Source organism: Centruroides sculpturatus, unplaced genomic scaffold (genome assembly GCF_000671375.1).
Source record: "Centruroides sculpturatus isolate CEXI.00-Female unplaced genomic scaffold, Cexi_2.0 scaffold256, whole genome shotgun sequence".
Taxonomy (NCBI): domain Eukaryota; kingdom Metazoa; phylum Arthropoda; class Arachnida; order Scorpiones; family Buthidae; genus Centruroides; species Centruroides sculpturatus.
Genome location: NW_019384583.1, coordinates 282589 through 303964, shown reverse-complemented (window position 1 = coordinate 303964; position 21376 = coordinate 282589). Strand labels below are relative to the sequence as shown.

General features: G+C 27.9%; 1 protein-coding gene across 1 annotated transcript; it reads left to right on the top strand.

Moving 5' to 3' along the window:
• The first annotated feature begins 2742 nt into the window (after positions 1-2742).
• On the top strand, positions 2743-9985 carry LOC111624506. The gene is made up of 17 exons (XM_023367361.1): positions 2743-2811; positions 2924-2978; positions 3050-3188; positions 3253-3450; positions 5551-5690; positions 5773-5917; positions 5990-6155; positions 6221-6486; positions 6547-6737; positions 6799-7072; positions 7132-7279; positions 7348-7469; positions 7532-8476; positions 8545-8589; positions 9128-9604; positions 9667-9803; positions 9962-9985. The coding sequence occupies exons 2-17, from the start codon at positions 2925-2927 to the stop codon at positions 9983-9985; spliced, it is 3471 nt and encodes a 1156-aa protein (XP_023223129.1). The 5' UTR covers positions 2743-2811; position 2924.
• The last annotated feature ends 11391 nt before the right edge of the window (positions 9986-21376 follow it).

The window sequence follows — 21376 nt, the reverse complement described above, 5'->3', positions numbered from 1 at the left end:
CTTAACTTTATTTAAAACACAGGTTTTTTTCAGATTTAAGAATTTGGAACCTAGAACTTTTATATTTTCTTGACTAATTGGATATTTCCAGTTTGCTCATGCAATAATTTATGCATGGAGCAACTTCTCATATTAGTAGGAAAAACTGAGAGAAACGTATTTAAAACATGATTCAGGTTTTTAAAAAAAAATTTTATGGTCTAACAAGGTACTTTTTTCCCCATATTGAAATGAATGTCACAATGTGCAACACTGGGCAGTGTGTACTCCACGATGCACACGACACACGCGACACCAAATGCATTTTACCCTCAACGTCTGGTGTGGAATATAAGGTCAGCAGCTTCTTGATCCCGTATTCACTGACACCCTGAACAATGACCAATATCTGAACATCCTAAACAAATGGTTGACTAATCATTGGCGCAATTATAGCAGGTTTTGTACCAGCATGATTCCCTGATAGACGTGCGTCACTGACTCGCAGAGCTGTTTTGAAACCTCTTGGTAGGAGAGCACAACTCTGATCCATGGCCACCACGTTCCCCAGATTTTCTATTCCTCTGAATTTTCTTTACAGTCTCCTAGAAGCATTAAAGTATAATGCGTACTCACTAGCGCTGCTTGGTATTGACGAAGTGAAGAGTCGTACAAGTGACTTGGGGAAACAGTGACAGCAGGAATGCTGTCTGTTATCAATAACGTCACGTTCGATTCTCTAAGTCAGTGATTTTCAACCTGTGTGCAGCGAAAAGTTTTGAAGGTTAATCTTTGAAAGAAGCCCAAAGAACAATAAATGTCAAAATTAAAACCACTTTAAATTTATTATACGAGTTTTTCATTATGTATACTTTTATTTATTATAACAATGTAGTAAAAATATATATTCACGAGCAAATCTATAATTGCCCATATTTAGTTCAAATTATTTTAACGCCAATGTTCTTCTATTTTAGAAATAGCAGAACATTGGGCAGGCTTCTAAATTCAATTATCATGCCACTTTTGAATGCAAATTAAAACCATGTTAATTGCTTTTTCCTAAGTTATTTAATAATTAATAATTTTCATTTACAATTGCTGCTATTTTAAGGAAGAACAGTGCCGTTTTAAGTGGCAAGTAATGTGACGATAGAATGTTTACAAACACAAGTTTAAATTACGTGATTTTCTTTTTCCGCGGAAATTTAATTATGGGTTAGTGTGCCGTGAGACGAAAAGGTTGAAAAAACACTGGTCTACCTCTTTTGTATTGTCTCTGAAGGCGTAGTTTTGTAAATGTTCTAACAAAATGCTCACTTTTTGTACGAGTTTCTGCAATGTTATCTGACTAGAGGATACAGATTATTCTAAATTATTCTTTTATAACATTGGAACAATCATGCATCACTCTCACCAAGTATCTTGGACAAGTATCTAGGACAAGTATCTCACCAAGTATCTAGGACAAGTATCTTAAGAAGTCTTTGGTGAAAAGGTAAAACAATGCAGACAATTTAAAATAAGCTATAATTTATATATACTGGTAACATCACCGATGGCCCGAGTTGATTAACAAATAAAAGTACTGCGTAATGTCTAACTAAATATTTATTTATGAATAGTAACGAGCAATTATTTATTATGATATCGTTACAATTCCGGGCTGCAATTTTTAATAATTTTTAATTTATTTAAAATATAGGCTCACCATCTCAAATTAGTAATGGCTTGCCCCTGTACATCATACTTTTCCCTTAGCAATGGAGTCGTGCCATTCATCTATTAACTGCTTTTAGGAAAAAAAAATTGAATTGAAATAACGTGACTTCCGGTTTGCATCAGAAGTTCGTATATAGATAATTAATTGGAGCTTTCTGCACCTAAGGCTTCTACATATNTAAAATAGCTTATCTGTCTCATTAAGAATAAGAAAAAATATAAATAAAATGATTTTATTTATTTTATAAACACAAATATTTTTCCCTGTATTTTGTGGTTGTAAATCCCTCAAATTTTAATATTTTTTAAAGTTATATTTGTTGAAGTAAAAGGGTCAATTGCGTTACGTTAACATAATAATATACACAAGTCAGTCGATTCGGTTTCAGGATAGTACAGTGTACAGTATAAGGTACACTATTACGTCAATTTGATGTCATTTTACACTTCCTCTGTTATAATATATATAACTTACATATAAGCTGTGTTAGAATAGATTACACTGTTATATCAAAATAGTATACGTTATTACGTCAGTTCGATGACGTCTTCGTCTTTTTTAAATATATAAAAGCCTATATTAATGGGGGCACATTTAGTGTCATTTTACACGACCCCATTATTAAAAAAATGTAGGAATGACGTCAAATTTTCGTAAATGTATGCACTATTCTAATAATGCAAATGTTCCTTTTAAGACTTATCCATTATAAATACTATATAATGGCTCTAAACTTTAATTATTTTCGTTTTTAGAATAAATTAAATTCTAAGCATTTTTAAAAAATTGATCTTTAAAAAATATGCAATTAAAATATAAATTATTAATTTAATAATATTAATAAATATTTAATTATAAAATAATTTTTTATCAATTAAAATCGTCATCACATTCCGAATTCTTATTTATTTTTTAAACATTTTTTACACTAATTTTTTAATTTTTTTATTGTTTTACTTATATAGCTTATTATTTAATAATTAAAATTCTGATTCTGAAAATTATTTCGTTACTTTTATGTGTAATTTATTTGCATAAACATACGCAATCGTTATTCATTTATTGAGTGATGAAGGGCAGATTCGCTACAAAATATTCGAAGATAACACGTACGTATGATTTAATCTATCAAAAAAAATATGATTTTAATTAAATTTGAGTATCTTTAAATTACTTTTAATAGATATAAAACTCAAATGTAATAAAATTTGTTTAATTTAGGATGATCAAGTGGTGGATTTTATGGTGGTTGATTGGTGTAACTTACAACACTAGAGTAAGTGTTCTATAATAAATTCAACTTTACTTCTTAAAAATAAAAATGAAATTTTCTGTTTGTCGTTATAGGAACCCTTTTTAGATAGACTAAACAGAGAATTAGATCGCATCACTATCGAATTAATTAAAAAATTCGATTCTTATGAGTTATATTCTGATGACTTCATGTATCATTACATTCCCGACACCAATACGGGGAATAGGAAAGGTACTTTAAACATCATTTTAATGCTTTATAAACATAAATTTTAACATTAATTTTATTTTTGTAGAAATTTCGATTGATGCATTTAATATTTATAAAGTTCTTGAGATTCCTCAGTTTAAAAAATGGCGATATATCAGGTTCAACAATGCGGATTACGTACTGGCAATACAGCAACATAGTTTGTCTCTATGGCGAGAGCCAACATTAAGTGAATCGTCTCAATTTTTTGAAAATAACCGTTTTTGGCATGAAGAATTTGATGGTAATTGCATAAATTAATGCAACATTTAGGATAAGTTGTTGGCTTAAATCGTACCTCCACAAGAAATCGATTAGTACACAAAATGTAACTCGTAAGGTAAATCAAAATAACAAAATTGTAAGTTAATTCTAATTATTATTCTCTATTAAACTTTGTCACAAACGAAAATTAACAAATAATCAAGTCATCTTAATTTCAAGATTTAAACAAAAGCAAAATTTCGGAACGTTGGTCTTTAATCGTACTTCGATGTTCCTAATTCGTCCTTAGAAGAAATCGTAATTAAGTAACAAGAGTCTTGTTACTTAAGTACGTAGTACGTACTGTAACGTTGATCACACCTGTAAGTCGTCTTTTCAACTCTTGTACAAAACTTGCTCCCAACCTTGGCATTGTGTACGTTAAATCGGGTTTCTTTATTTTTATTGCCCATAAAGCGATATCAACTAGAATATTCATCTTTCTGTTGTTTTTTTCTTTGTGTTGTTTTCGTGATTTTTCTTTAAGTTTTTCCAAAGAATCTTTATCGAAAGTTCAAGATTAATTTTTTTTTATTCTAATTTATTTTTTAAATTTTTTATGACTAGAAGGCGACATTTGTGGTTTAGTTCTTCGTAATCTTTAGTTTTATACTTAATGTAGGTTCTTTTTTAACTCCTACAGTTCGGCTTATAGGAGATGATAAAACTTCAAATTGTACTCTTAAGTCTAAGGGGGACTTGCTATTTTGGCAGTCATCAGTGGACATTGAATGCTGCTGAGATGCTAATCCTCAAAGATTTTTTGCGTCTTCTACGTTCTGGCTTGTAGACAGAATGAATGAACGTCATTGATTCTATTGATCATTCTCGACTGCTGCTTACTCCTTATTTCTTTTGTAACGATCGTAAGGATGCAAGCCACATGGCTCAAAATCATTTTAAGCAGTCTCTAGATATATTAAAGGATATGCTATTCCTAAAATCTCAGATATGTTCAATTGTTTAATTAATTACCCTCCCCAGGTGATTACGCATCAAAATTTTCGGAAAATTCATTAAAATGATGCTGCAAAGACTTAAGACTTTGTTCAGAAGTTGGATTTAATGTTTGAGCTCGTAGGTACAACATTACAATTTCATATTCCCCGGCTCGATTAAAGCCTTTGCAACGAACAATTTATGCCTATTCTGGTGCTCTCAAAGATAATTCACGGTGATTTCTTGTAAATGTGTGAAACTATCATCAGGGACATTTAGCAGGTTGAAAAAATTAATGATCTAATTTTTCTGAAAGCAAACGCTAAATTATGTAAATTTAATATCAAACCAAAGAAACAGAATTCTAATTTTAGGATATACAGTGGAATCTTTTTATAGTATTACTAACTTGAGAGGACTTTACGAACTCTGAACTTTCGTTAAAGTTCAGAGTTTAGAACAGTCGTTTACCAGTTACAATAGCGACGAAGAAAATATTCCAAATGTTAGGTCTTTTCGGTCTTCCAACTCTTTTGTACTTTTTTCAAATATGTTTTAAATGTTGGCTTTGATATTTTGTAAAAACATCTGGTTAAACTTCATGATACCATTATATATTTTTAAGTTTTCCCCATATCGCTTTTTTGCAACCGTAGTACTTTTAGACATTTTCATGTAAAAAATTACTCGTGCATTGTATTTTCCGATTATTCTAAAGCAACTGGCAAGGATATGAATTAAGCGCACAGATCAAGTTGACATCAATCATGCTAGAAAAGAATAAAATTATCTTAGACGCCTTTTCTTATTGCCAAAACATTGTCAAAGAAAAAATCTTAACTCACGATCGTACATTTTTTGCCAGAATTATCGATTATCAACATAAAACCTTTAAAATGTTAGAAAATATTGAGAAATGAAGTAAAACAATTCTTTTTCCAATATTTTTGCATAGAACAATCTTCACACACCCTTTGCTTCTTTCATAGGGTGGACTAGTTGATATATTCATCCGATGTGTTAGTGCAAAATTAAAAAAAAAAAAACCCGAAAAAGTGACTGTACGATTTAGGCACAAATAAGATTTAAGCAAGTTCATACCAATGGTAAATTTTAATGTTTTTTTCCCTTCATCTTTCAGGTGTAGTAATAGATGCTCTTATGTGCATTATAGAAATTAAATATAAAAAGATATTTCATCTGGCAATGATCGAATGCAATTATGACTGTTTTCTGAGAGTTTTTCAGTGGAATGACAATATGGAAACAATGATTCTCGAGGTTTTTATTAAGTTTTTTTCTGTTAAATTATTTAAAATTATGAATTATGTACAAAGTAATAATATTGTATGGTTTTTTTAAGACTGTGAAACCGTTAAAGATGAAAGGCACGTTAAAACCATTGAAATTATGCCATATTAAATCTCATTACGAGTGGGATCACTTCTCTCTGATTATTCTCTTCGAAAACTATCGAGGAATTGATAAGATCATAGAAAAGAGCAATGGTATGTTGATTGAGCGAGTGTAATTTCCTGTATTGCTTGCTTAATAATAAACGAACCCTTTTTTCCTTATAGATGATACTAAAACTTTCGTAACGATTTTTCACGCAATCTCTCCAGACGCAGTTGACATTGAAGTGTTTACTGTCGATGGACTCGATTACATTGCAATGGCTACACGTACCGCAGTGCATATATATCGACTAGATTATTATCTAACACGTGCAGAATATGTGAATTCGTGAGTAGATTCTTAAGTTATTTCTAAAGATATGCTTTTATTGAAGAAAATATTTAATTTTTTAGAATAAAAGGAGCGAAGATTAAAGATATAGAAACTTTTAGGTTGGGTTTTAAGCGTTTCTTAGCAATTGCTGGGAGTTATGTACAAAATTTATACGAATGGACAACAGATGGCTTTTTCGTAAAGCAGAATTTTTCCGAGAATGGTGCAAAGCAATGGTTTAGTTTCTCCATCCCAACTTGTAGGGATGAAGTAATATTGCTGTTATTAAGTAACAAATTATCTGTATTTGTATGGCATGGAGAAATGGGAAGATTTATCAGAGCAGGTAAATCATTTGATCTTGTAGCATTTTGTAAGCTATATTTTTATTGTGTATAATTTCTAGCAAAAAATTATCCTGAATTACTTCCCATTCCGGGAACTATAACTAGTTTCGAACACATGAGGAAGCCGTATCTCTTATTCTTTGAAGGAAGAAAAAGTTCTCTTGTATCCATCAACAGTACTCTTATGGAAACTGATAATCCCGTATATCAATTCCTGAGCGTTATCTCAAAAGAAATGAATGAATTAAAGGTTTGTTAATATCTCGCTAATTGTTCTGAGATTAAATTTTTAATTTCCAAAATCATTTTAGGATATGCTTCTACAACAAGAATATAATATAAATTTAATTAGTAATGTTTTAAACCATGCCGTAAAACCGGACACAGAATTGCTACGTGTAACACAATATTTTAATAAAATAACGATCTTTGGCACCCTTCTTGCTGAAACTATGACTTATCAAAATGCCAAGGTTAAAGATTCTGAAATAACGATGGACGAAGCAAAAGGAAAAATCGAAGAGTTTAGAATAACACTGATAAATTTGGAGGATTCTGTTGATCATCTTAGTCACGAAACTAATGGTAAGTGAAGGAAACAAATTCGTCGAAAATAGAATCTTATTAGAAAATATCTATTGCAGATTTTGTTTTGATTGGGGAAGATTGTGAAATCACTGGAGAAAAGAAGATAAATGGAAGCTTTGATATCTCAGAAATAATCACAACCGATTTGTATTTAGAAAGAGTAAATGATATCAACGTCACTGCTTTACAAAATACCTTATATCTGTAAGATCGTTTTTTTAATTATTTAAATATATCTATAGAAAAATTCTAATGTTTTAATATATTTTAAGTGCTCCCGGAACAATCACTTTTACAATGCCTTTGTTAATAAACACGCTTGAAGTTGAAAATCTGAATGGTCTCAACATAAACAAAGATGTTATGCTAACAAATTTCCATCAAACCATAACAGGTATTTATTTATTTTTTATCTTTACATCCTTGCAACAATGCTACAATTTTTAAATATTTCAGGATCCGTTAAATGTTCATCTATTTTAACTGTTAACGGAGATATTACTGTAAGTGGTACAGTGAACGATTTGAATATCGAAAAAGATTTAGTGATTTTTAGTAAAGATCGTGTTGTTGATATCCCTCTTCAATTCGTCGAATTGGTAGAAGTAATGGAAGAAGTGGTGGTACCAATTATTGATGGAATTGTTGTAGAAGAACTGAACCGTACTTCATTTAAAAAGGTGGGTGATCAGCATGTAAGAGGGAAACTGAGCTTCGAAAAACTTTTAAAGTTTAGATCATTAGAAGTACAGCAAATAAATGGGAAATTTTTGAATTTTTCAAATTTTGCAAGAACTGATAGAACTTGTATCATCGCGGGGGAGACAAGTTTCGAGAATGTAATTTTTAAAGAAACTCTGATTGTTGAAAATTTAAATGGGCTTAGAATTCCAGATGATTTAGTACAAAAACATAAAACGAATATGATTCTTGCGGAGAAAATTTTTAGTAACGTTATAGCAGATGACGTGCGAGTTTTTGGAAAAGTGAATGGTCTAAATTTACCTGGAGACGTGATTGTTTTTACTGTGGATCAGAGAGTGGAGGAATATCAAGTTTTTACTACCGAAGTCATAATAAATAATCTTCAAATAATCGGGTTATTTGATGGAATTAATATAACTCGCCTCTACAGAGAATGGAAAGATTTCCAAGGAAGTTGGCACCTTACAGAAAGGGGGTCTTCTATAAATGTAGAACAGTTACTCGGTTTGAATGGAACATCATTTGAGGAGTTTTATCACGATTTAATATTTATTCATGACGAAGTTGTTGAAATTACAGGATCGTATAGATTTATTGAGTCTTTTAATGTCGAAGACGTTGTGCTTAATGGTAAAATTAACAGTTTTAATATATCGAAAGACTTCTTGTTAACTAAAGGTGATCAGTTTATTAAAGGTAAGATTTATTTAATTTCTTATTCTTTGCTGCTTTCAAGAGCTAAATATACATTTTCCGTTTTGTAGGAAAGAAAACATTTAAGGGTTTTGTGACATGTGAAAAGAACCTAGGTATTGTATCCTTATTTACAGGATAGTCCAAAAATCAGGTAACCGAAAAAGTTTATTTTAACAACGGATAAAATGGTTAAACTTTAATAACTGCACATTCGTGACTCAATTGCTCCAGTTCCATGCGAATGGGATACAGTATTGGTTTTAACTTATGAAGTATGAATTACAAACTTTCAGATCAATGATTTTCCCTTGCAAAATTGATTAAAGCATAATAACTATGCAGTAGTGAAAAAATGTTTTCTGGGCGCTAAATCACCCGCTTCTCAAGTGATTTTACATATTAACTTAATTTTTATTTTTCACATTTTTATCTAAATCCAGTTCTTGCAGTGTTTACTTTTCTGAAGATTTTCACTAAAGAATGCTATAAAATTTAAGATAACTTTGAATATTTCCTCTAAACTTTAATCTCGTTTCTACTAACGAAGCTCCTCTTTTACTATTAAAACGGTTGCGTTTTGGGCTATCCTGTAGTTTGCATTTTTTTTTAAATCGTAAAACTAGAGTTGTAATATTTTTCTAATATTTTCAGAAGGAGAAATAAAAAATGTGGATTTGAAATACCTAAAAAGTAATTCTATATCTCTTAAAGAAAGAAATGTGTTTCCTATAAATATAACTTTTGAGAATGTACAAGTATTGAATGACTTGGTGGTTGCAAGTACAATCAACTCGATAAGTTTTCATGACGATGTAATGCTCAGATCTATACAACAAACTGTAACAGGCAAGAAAACCTTTGTTGAATCTTCTGTGAATAACTTGACAGTTGACAATCATCTTCAAATAGATTTTATTAATAACGAAAAAGTAGAACGATTACTGCAAGAAAGGATAACATTAGATTCGAATCAGGAGTTAACAGGGATTTATCAAATTTTTCACGCAACTGTAAACAATTTGAATGTTTTAGGAAGTTTAAACAATTTGAGGGACTTCAGAGAGTTCCTTACTAGTATTGTATCTTTAAGTAAAAATGAGAAAATCTATGGAGAGAAGACATTCACAGGTAATTATAAATAAATCATATAATCTCTTTTTCCAGATGTGTTTTATCACTTCTAATTGCAGGAACGAGTCAATTCTTATGTAATGTCACTACACGCTATGGAGTAAATGGAATAAACTTCGCAGATATAAATTCGAGAGCAGTAAAAATAAATGGTGTAATTAAATTTATGGATACCATGAAATTCGAAGAAATCTTAGTGANTTTCAATTCAATTTTTTTTCCTAAAAGCAGTTAATAGATGAATGGCACGACTCCATTGCTAAGGGAAAAGTATGATGTACAGGGGCAAGCCATTACTAATTTGAGATGGTGAGCCTATATTTTAAATAAATTAAAAATTATTAAAAATTGCAGCCCGGAATTGTAACGATATCATAATAAATAATTGCTCGTTACTATTCATAAATAAATATTTAGTTAGACATTACGCAGTACTTTTATTTGTTAATCAACTCGGGCCATCGGTGATGTTACCAGTATATATAAATTATAGCTTATTTTAAATTGTCTGCATTGTTTTACCTTTTCACCAAAGACTTCTTATCTACCCCTATCCCGTGAATAGTAATACCCACAGAACTCATTAACAGGACTATAGATCTGGATATTTTCTACATAAATCATACCAGTGTAAACCAAACTACTGACTGACGCATTGACTTCTCAACCAGATAGCCTGGATTCAATTCCCTGGAGTAAGTAACAAAATATTAATTACTGTTCTGGGTCTCGGTTAAGCCTTCATTGTAATGAGTACAGTACACCTATTCTTTTTACGCGGTCCATTTTACGCGATTTTGAAATAACGTGGTCGACAAAAGAAAACTAATGCTCTTTTTACAAGATTGATATTTTTACAAGGGAAGAAATAGTATTTGAATATTTTTAATTTTTCGTTCAAATTTTATTGTTAAAAAGTTACTTTTTCGTTAAAATAGTTAATTTTTCTTTTTTAAGCACAGTACAGTACTATATGTCGATTTTGTTTCCAATGCTGCTTTGTGTTAACATTATTCGTACTTTAATATAATAAACAATAAATGATATTAGAATAAAAAAAGTTTTTCTTTTGTCAATTGTTTGTTTTCGTGCCATTGAAGTGATAGATCCTATCGAGAATTTTCCTAATGGATGCATTTACTGTACTTCTTACGTGATTTTTTTTTTTTATACCATGTTCTTTTGAACATATCCACCGCGCAAAAAGGAGATGTTTGCCTTTTCAGCAGTAAAAACAACTGGAAGGTGACGCGACAGACTGAACAGCGACAATCATCAAGATTTCCAGTTTCTATACCCGATGCCAACACTGGCCGGTATCGGGACATCCCTAAATGTAATATTAGTACTAGTAATAATTTACCAATAATGGATGAAACTGAGCCTATATGGTCATACCGAATAGAATTTACGTCGAAATACTCATCGTAAGTTTGCGATGAGCTCTCGAATAAAATTATTATCTCAAAAAGTCTATTTATTTAATCAACATCGCAAAAAGATAGTTATACGTCTTCTACGAGTTAAAACGTAGTTACACTTTGCGTGTTTAACTCATTCTTTTTCATTAATTTACTTGATATAACATTTATATCAATTAGATTAATGTAATAAACTGTAACTGTTCGAAATGCGCTCCAAATTATGTTTATTTAATAAAATCCGGATCGATGAAACTAAATTCTTTTCGTGTTCTAAAATTAAATTTTTGTTTACTTTTTCCTGCCCATGGACCTCTTTTTATCAAGCTCACCGTGGGTTCGGCTAAGCCGAACCCACGGTGGTAGGTAGTGATTACTCCATTACCGTGGTAGTGAACCCACGGTAATGGAGGTAGCTGAGTGAGGGACATTATATATCTGGGACGATCACCCTACGAAAAATTCCTGGAATATTTTCGACTCGACCAGTTTTGATCCCAGTTAGAGTGGTAGGTTGACAACGTATACACCTCGATCACCCCGCAGTCGTTTCCAATTACTGTACTATAATCGATTAAAAATATTTAAATTTAAAGTTATTACATTTTAATATTTAATTATTTAACTAATTTTAAATTAATAATCCTTAATGCACGACTTTGCGGGCACCTTGTAAAAATGTGGAAACAAAATACATATGATAAATTATATAAAATCTTTTATTTATACATTCTGTAGATATTTACATATTATTTAACAAATCTTTTATAATAGTATTCTCCTGGAATTTCCTAGTAAAGCATAAATTCCTTTTCTTTAGTGACGATTTCTCATAAAATTCTAATTTTCTCTCTTCCATATCACTTTTCACAGATAAATTGTAAATTTCTCTAGAATTAATATTAATCTGTTTGACATTAATTGTTAACGAACTGTGAGAATTTCACATATTGCAAACTAAATTATATTATACTAAATGAATAATTTTATACAACACGATTAATCATACAATAATTTTAAAAGAGAAATTATCCTATAAATATTCATAGTTTCATTAAAATACAATTTGTCTGATTGATGCATCGAGTCTATACTCAGATTAAAACAATGATAGAATTTATTTATTTTTTTAAATCCAAAGTGTTATTTCATTAGTTGTTTCCGAGAAGATACGGGAAATAAATGCCATGAGACATTGATTTAGTCAATGTTTTAAATCTTAGTTATACTATTAATCAGAGAAAAACGTGTTTTATTTGAAATAAAATATTATTTGAATGTACTGTATTAAAGTTTACTTTTTCCTTTGTTTTGTTTTCCCTTCTTGTATAGCCTAATTGTCATATTTTATAGTATCATTTATTTATATAAAAAATACATTGATACCTAAAAAAAATTTAGGAAATTTCCATCATCGATTTAATGGAAAGTCCTGATTTCGTCCGTTATTTATTACACTATTATTCAAATCTCTAAGTCTAGTTTTAATCTGTGGGATGTCTCCCCGGAGAGATACAGGTCAGGTGTGATATAAATCGTAGAAACATTTTTGTAATTGCTTTAATATTGAATAAAATTATAATTTAAGAAAGAATGGGAAGTGAAAATCTTCCACCCTTTCTTAAATTAAGTTTATTTCGGGAGATACGTGAAGAGAGCGACTAAAATGTCTGAATTTAATTTTCATATTTCCCTCAGTAAATGAGAATTTCTAAAAAACTGGAAATAAAATGTTTGAATTCAAATGTTAATTATTTACATTGTTTTAAAGTGATGATAGTCTTTAATAGCTTTATAAATGATGAACAATCTCGGAAAATCCTATCAATAGATATAAATTTTAATGTCTTCCACTAAATTATTGTATTTGTGATCAATAAAATTAAAGTGCAATTCGATTCTCAATATAATATAAAATCTATCGTCTTTATTCTTCATAGAAATTTAGAGACTACATTCCTATTAATTAGTATCTAAAAAACTATTTTTTTTCAAATTTTAATTTGGTTATTAATACTTTTATAAATTATATATAGTACATTTTTATTAAAACATATATAGAACATTTTGATGAAAGTATAAAACTATGTCGATATTAAAATTAATGACTTAAGGTGCTTTAACATATTTAATTACTTTCAGCGTATTGTAAATCAATAGGATGGTTAATCGAAAGGAGTAATTTATGATCTTGCTGATTTATATATAGAAATTCATTTTTTATTTTTTAATTCGAGTTAAATATCTTTTTGGGTCAGCTAACGTTTACTTTTACCGCTTATTTCTTGTACTTTTTTCACTACAACAAACTTAATATCTTAATTTGAAACATTCATTATTAGTGTTATATACTGTATTACTATTACTTAAATGTTTAAATTGTCTATTTAGTAATCTAAATAGCTTCTAATGTAGATGAAAATTTCTAATGATACATAATTTTACAATATACAGTATTGTGATATCTCTCTAAAGTGGGCTGTTAATTGAAACCAGCAAACATGTATGTAGTTTTCTTCTTTTCTATTGAGAAGCCTCTCTAAATTGGACACATTTTTGTGGAACTCCAGACTCCCACTAGAGAGGTTTTACTATATGTCTCTTTAAACTACAAAAATATATAAATATAAACAAATCTAAAACAATTTACTTTTTATAATAATTAAATAATAATAATTTCATTTTTATTGAAGTTGATAATTAAAATATCTCTAATTTAATTACATTTTAATATGTGAGAGAAGACATAATAAAGAAATCATCATACGAGGTAGTAATATTTTTAAATAATTCTTCACGAGTTTATTATAGAAAGACAATTTCATAAATTAATTTTGGAAAAAATTGAATTTCTGTACTCTTAAATACACTAAATTTAAATTAATTTGTTCATATAAATTATTTTAAAATACATTTATTTAAATTACTATATTAGTAATACAATATACAAAATTACAATTATTACAGAGTTCTGTAATCGACTTTCATTTTACAGATACTAAAAGTGTAATAAATCTTTATTATAATTTGATATATTTACAATAAAACTAAGAGTACTTCGAAGTACTCTAATCAATGTTATCACTATAATTTAAGATCATAAGTTATTTCTAACGCGTAATTCATTAAAACAAACTGAAAATAAATATAAAATTTTTGGACGGAATATTCGTTAAATTTTTGACAAAACTTTAATTTACTTTCTAATAAGTATTTATAATAGTACACAGGTAAGAGGAATATGTAAATTTACTAAAATTTTAACAGTATTTTATTTCATTTTTATCTTGTGACTATATTATCTAGAGCAAAAGATACTAGAATCTTAATTATGAACTTAATAACTACAATCAAATTCTTAAATTTAGTACTAAATCAGGAAATAATAATGATAAAAATACGCTAATGTGAATATAAATGATATGTACTACTCATTTTTAATACTAATTGCCGGTCATTCGTTATCGTCATCTTTTAATTTAATTCTAGGCACTTTATTCTTAGGTTTCCTTTTAATTTAATTAAATAGTCAGATATATGAGATAAAATAAATTTTGAAACCAAATATAAATGAATAAAAGTATAACCATGAATAGAAGTATAGGTAAAATTAAATGAATATTCCCCGGAGATCTTGCCATTCAGATATATAAATCACTTAATAGATGTTCAGTTATCAATCCAGAAGTTATTATCATTCAAAATTCTTACATAAATTAAAGTTTATACTGAATTTGTTATAAAATATAAAAAAATAATAATTTCTAATGTATTCATATAACAGATATTTGCATTTTATTAATAAGATTTGTATTAAAAATATTAAAAAGAAAACTTATGAAAAAGGTATAAATAAATAAATTAACATAAAACTTATATAAATGAAAGTTTACAACGATTTTAAAAATAAATTTTTATAAAATAATTATTCTTTTGATACTGTGGTAACATAGAATTCTTTTAAAAGTGAAGAAATTATAAATCTGCATCGTTTATTCTTATCAACAGGTGAAAAATTTGAGTAACAAGTATTAAAATTTAAAAGATATCATCTAATTTAATACTAAGTATTTTAGTAAATTCTTTGAAGTTATAACGTAGCAATTATCATTTACAAATATTACAAATTAAACAGTAATAGTAATTAGTGTTTTCTTTTATGTTATAATAAAGTTTTCTTAACATTGAACGACAATGATCCTCTTCGATTTAAAGTAAAATTATTTAAAAATATAATGATATATCTATATCTATATATTATTTACTCATTTCATTTTAATGATCTTAATCCAGTTAATTCAGTTTTATAAAAAAAAAGTTATATTTTTACACTATAAATGCTTTTTATCTTCGAAAATTTATTAAAATTTGAAGCTTTATCCCAGGAAACACACGGAAGAATAATTAGAAGTTCAGAGTTTGTTTCTAAAACAGAAAAAAATAACGTTTTAATCAAAGAGTAATGAATATTTAAATGAATAAAATTAAACTATTTATATATTCATATATCTTGTTAGTATTAAATTTGATATTTAACTTAAAATATTGATTTTTTTTATTTTATAAGAATTTTGTTTTACTTAAATACTATATTTAAAAAGAAATCGGTTTGAATAATGCACAACTCTTTGAACTGATTAAAAAAATATATCATTAAAATTTTTCATAACGATACCCAATGAGTTACTGTTCATTTGCTTCAACAAAATAATGATATAGATTTGTTCATTTGTAATCTATTTGGTTAAAATTCTGTCTGGTGATGTCTTATAAATAGTTTACTAGAACATAAATACAACTAATAATGGATAAATTTAACGTTCTTTAAAATTACAAAACGTTTGGCCATTCTAAACTTTTAATACTCGTTTAATTATTATAGACTCTGGGTCTACATTGGATACACACTACATCAAGAAAATACTGTATATTAGGCCTATATCGGCTAGATTTCGACGAATACTGAAAAACTAAAATAATCAAATAAACAATAGATCTTATTATAAATTCGAAATATACATTGTATAAAAGAATATCACGCCGTCTTTTATTGGATGGATAACTTTCAAGGAAATTTTTACAGATAAAATTTGATATACTCTATCCCTTATAAACATCAGTCAAAATTCGACACTTTAAATCTAAGAATTTACTATTGGAAATGGAAAAAGTAGTAATAGATAGAAGTGATTCTTGTAGATACAGATCTTATGATCATTAACTGAAACTCGCCAAATTACAGCATTAAATGATTTGATATCGATCGTGTTCTTATATAATTTATTTTTTCCTGTATCATTTAAATTATGTGTTAGAAATGAAAGAATATCTCTTATGATTTTCTTCAAATTATGATTATTACTATTTTATTTTATATAAAATTCAAGAATAATGAATAAAATAAGTAAATGCATGCAAGTATTTATATTTGTATGTATTTGTTTTTCAGATTTTACCGTTTATTTACAGAAAATATATTGTTCCTATTGTTATATATTTTTACTAATATTGAAACAATTTTCTTTTATACGAGTTGAGAGGAGACTGAATATTAAAATAGCTCTAAAAGGAGGTGTAAGTAAAAATGTTTGCGCACTCTGAACCTAGAGAATGCTATTTCGTTCACTACATGATCTTATTTATCTTACGTATTCAGTTACAGAATCTCAAAATAAACTGTAGAGGACCATTTTTGTACTGAAATTTTAATGCAATTTATATGCAAATTTATTCATAAATAAATTTTACTAGTAAAAACATTTATTTTTGATATATTTACAATAAAACTAAGAGTACTTCGAAGTACTCTAATCAATGTTATCACTATAATTTAAGATCATAAGTTATTTCTAACGCGTAATTCATTAAAACAAACTGAAAATAAATATAAAATTTTTGGACGGAATATTCGTTAAATTTTTGACAAAACTTTAATTTACTTTCTAATAAGTATTTATAATAGTACACAGGTAAGAGGAATATGTAAATTTACTAAAATTTTAACAGTATTTTATTTCATTTTTATCTTGTGATTNTTGCTCGTTACTATTCATAAATAAATATTTAGTTAGACATTACGCAGTACTTTTATTTGTTAATCAACTCGGGCCATCGGTGATGTTACCAGTATATATAAATTATAGCTTATTTTAAATTGTCTGCATTGTTTTACCTTTTCACCAAAGACTTCTTATCTACCCCTATCCCGTGAATAGTAATACCCACAGAACTCATTAACAGGACTATAGATCTGGATATTTTCTACATAAATCATACCAGTGTAAACCAAACTACTGACTGACGCATTGACTTCTCAACCAGATAGCCTGGATTCAATTCCCTGGAGTAAGTAACAAAATATTAATTACTGTTCTGGGTCTCGGTTAAGCCTTCATTGTAATGAGTACAGTACACCTATTCTTTTTACGCGGTCCATTTTACGCGATTTTGAAATAACGTGGTCGACAAAAGAAAACTAATGCTCTTTTTACAAGATTGATATTTTTACAAGGGAAGAAATAGTATTTGAATATTTTTAATTTTTCGTTCAAATTTTATTGTTAAAAAGTTACTTTTTCGTTAAAATAGTTAATTTTTCTTTTTTAAGCACAGTACAGTACTATATGTCGATTTTGTTTCCAATGCTGCTTTGTGTTAACATTATTCGTACTTTAATATAATAAACAATAAATGATATTAGAATAAAAAAAGTTTTTCTTTTGTCAATTGTTTGTTTTCGTGCCATTGAAGTGATAGATCCTATCGAGAATTTTCCTAATGGATGCATTTACTGTACTTCTTACGTGATTTTTTTTTTTTATACCATGTTCTTTTGAACATATCCACCGCGCAAAAAGGAGATGTTTGCCTTTTCAGCAGTAAAAACAACTGGAAGGTGACGCGACAGACTGAACAGCGACAATCATCAAGATTTCCAGTTTCTATACCCGATGCCAACACTGGCCGGTATCGGGACATCCCTAAATGTAATATTAGTACTAGTAATAATTTACCAATAATGGATGAAACTGAGCCTATATGGTCATACCGAATAGAATTTACGTCGAAATACTCATCGTAAGTTTGCGATGAGCTCTCGAATAAAATTATTATCTCAAAAAGTCTATTTATTTAATCAACATCGCAAAAAGATAGTTATACGTCTTCTACGAGTTAAAACGCAGTTACACTTTGCGTGTTTAACTCATTCTTTTTCATTAATTTACTTGATATAACATTTATATCAATTAGATTAATGTAATAAACTGTAACTGTTCGAAATGCGCTCCAAATTATGTTTATTTAATAAAATCCGGATCGATGAAACTAAATTCTTTTCGTGTTCTAAAATTAAATTTTTGTTTACTTTTTCCTGCCCATGGACCTCTTTTTATCAAGCTCACCGTGGGTTCGGCTAAGCCGAACCCACGGTGGTAGGTAGTGATTACTCCATTACCGTGGTAGTGAACCCACGGTAATGGAGGTAGCTGAGTGAGGGACATTATATATCTGGGACGATCACCCTACGAAAAATTCCTGGAATATTTTCGACTCGACCAGTTTTGATCCCAGTTAGAGTGGTAGGTTGACAACGTATACACCTCGATCACCCCGCAGTCGTTTCCAATTACTGTACTATAATCGATTAAAAATATTTAAATTTAAAGTTATTACATTTTAATATTTAATTATTTAACTAATTTTAAATTAATAATCCTTAATGCACGACTTTGCGGGCACCTTGTAAAAATGTGGAAACAAAATACATATGATAAATTATATAAAATCTTTTATTTATACATTCTGTAGATATTTACATATTATTTAACAAATCTTTTATAATAGTATTCTCCTGGAATTTCCTAGTAAAGCATAAATTCTTTTTCTTTAGTGACGATTTCTCATAAAATTCTAATTTTCTCTCTTCCATATCACTTTTCACAGATAAATTGTAAATTTCTCTAGAATTAATCTGTTTGACATTAATTGTTAACGAACTGTGAGAATTTCACATATTGCAAACTAAATTATATTATACTAAATGAATAATTTTATACAACACGATTAATCATACAATAATTTTAAAAGAGAAATTATCCTATAAATATTCATAGTTTCATTAAAATACAATTTGTCTGATTGATGCATCGAGTCTATACTCAGATTAAAACAATGATAGAATTTATTTATTTTTTTAAATCCAAAGTGTTATTTCATTAGTTGTTTCCGAGAAGATACGGGAAATAAATGCCATGAGACATTGATTTAGTCAATGTTTTAAATCTTAGTTATACTATTAATCAGAGAAAAACGTGTTTTATTTGAAATAAAATATTATTTGAATGTACTGTATTAAAGTTTACTTTTTCCTTTGTTTTGTTTTCCCTTCTTGTATAGCCTAATTGTCATATTTTATAGTATCATTTATTTATATAAAAAATACATTGATACCTAAAAAAAATTTAGGAAATTTCCATCATCGATTTAATGGAAAGTCCTGATTTCGTCCGTTATTTATTACACTATTATTAAAATCTCTAAGTCTAGTTTTAATCTGTGGGATGTCTCCCCGGAGAGATACAGGTCAGGTGTGATATAAATCGTAGAAACATTTTTGTAATTGCTTTAATATTGAATAAAATTATAATTTAAGAAAGAATGGGAAGTGAAAATCTTCCACCCTTTCTTAAATTAAGTTTATTTCGGGAGATACGTGAAGAGAGCGACTAAAATGTCTGAATTTAATTTTCATATTTCCCTCAGTAAATGAGAATTTCTAAAAAACTGGAAATAAAATGTTTGAATTCAAATGTTAATTATTTACATTGTTTTAAAGTGATGATAGTCTTTAATAGCTTTATAAATGATGAACAATCTCGGAAAATCCTATCAATAGATATAAATTTTAATGTCTTCCACTAAATTATTGTATTTGTGATCAATAAAATTAAAGTGCAATTCGATTCTCAATATAATATAAAATCTATCGTCTTTATTCTTCATAGAAATTTAGAGACTACATTCCTATTAATTAGTATCTAAAAAACTATATTTTTTCAAATTTTAATTTGGTTATTAATACTTTTATAAATTATATATAGTACATTTTTATTAAAACATATATAGAACATTTTGATGAAAGTATAAAACTATGTCGATATTAAAATTAATGACTTAAGGTGCTTTAACATATTTAATTACTTTCAGCGTATTGTAAATCAATAGGATGGTTAATCGAAAGGAGTAATTTATGATCTTGCTGATTTATATATAGAAATTCATTTTTTATTTTTTAATTCGAGTTAAATATCTTTTTGGGTCAGCTAACGTTTACTTTTACTGCTTATTTCTTGTACTTTTTTCACTACAACAAACTTAATATCTTAATTTGAAACATTCATTATTAGTGTTATATACTGTATTACTATTACTTAAATGTTTAAATTGTCTATTTAGTAATCTAAATAGCTTCTAATGTAGATGAAAATTTCTAATGATACATAATTTTACAATATACAGTATTGTGATATCTCTCTAAAGTGGGCTGTTAATTGAAACCAGCAAACATGTATGTAGTTTTCTTCTTTTCTATTGAGAAGCCTCTCTAAATTGGACACATTTTTGTGGAACTCCAGACTCCCACTAGAGAGGTTTTACTATATGTCTCTTTAAACTACAAAAATATATAAATATAAACAAATCTAAAACAATTTACTTTTTATAATAATTAAATAATAATAATTTCATTTTTATTGAAGTTGATAATTAAAATATCTCTAATTTAATTACATTTTAATATGTGAGAGAAGACATAATAAAGAAATCATCATACGAGGTAGTAATATTTTTAAATAATTCTTCACGAGTTTATTATAGAAAGACAATTTCATAAATTAATTTTGGAAAAAATTGAATTTCTGTACTCTTAAATACACTAAATTTAAATTAATTTGTTCATATAAATTATTTTAAAATACATTTATTTAAATTACTATATTAGTAATACAATATACAAAATTACAATTATTACAGAGTTCTGTAATCGACTTTCATTTTACAGATACTAAAAGTGTAATAAATCTTTATTATAATTTGATATATTTACAATAAAACTAAGAGTACTTCGAAGTACTCTAATCAATGTTATCACTATAATTTAAGATCATAAGTTATTTCTAACGCGTAATTCATTAAAACAAACTGAAAATAAATATAAAATTTTTGGACGGAATATTCGTTAAATTTTTGACAAAACTTTAATTTACTTTCTAATAAGTATTTATAATAGTACACAGGTAAGAGGAATATGTAAATTTACTAAAATTTTAACAGTATTTTATTTCATTTT

Bases quoted from the DNA above. Each gene is read 5' to 3' on its own strand.
- LOC111624506 (XM_023367361.1), top strand. From the start codon at position 2,925: ATGATCAAGTGGTGGATTTTATGGTGGTTGATTGGTGTAACTTACAAC. The intron at 3,189-3,252 runs GTACTTTAAACA...TTATTTTTGTAG, and splicing joins CAATACGGGGAATAGGAAAG to AAATTTCGATTGATGCATTT. The intron at 5,918-5,989 runs GTATGTTGATTG...TTTTCCTTATAG, and splicing joins GATCATAGAAAAGAGCAATG to ATGATACTAAAACTTTCGTA.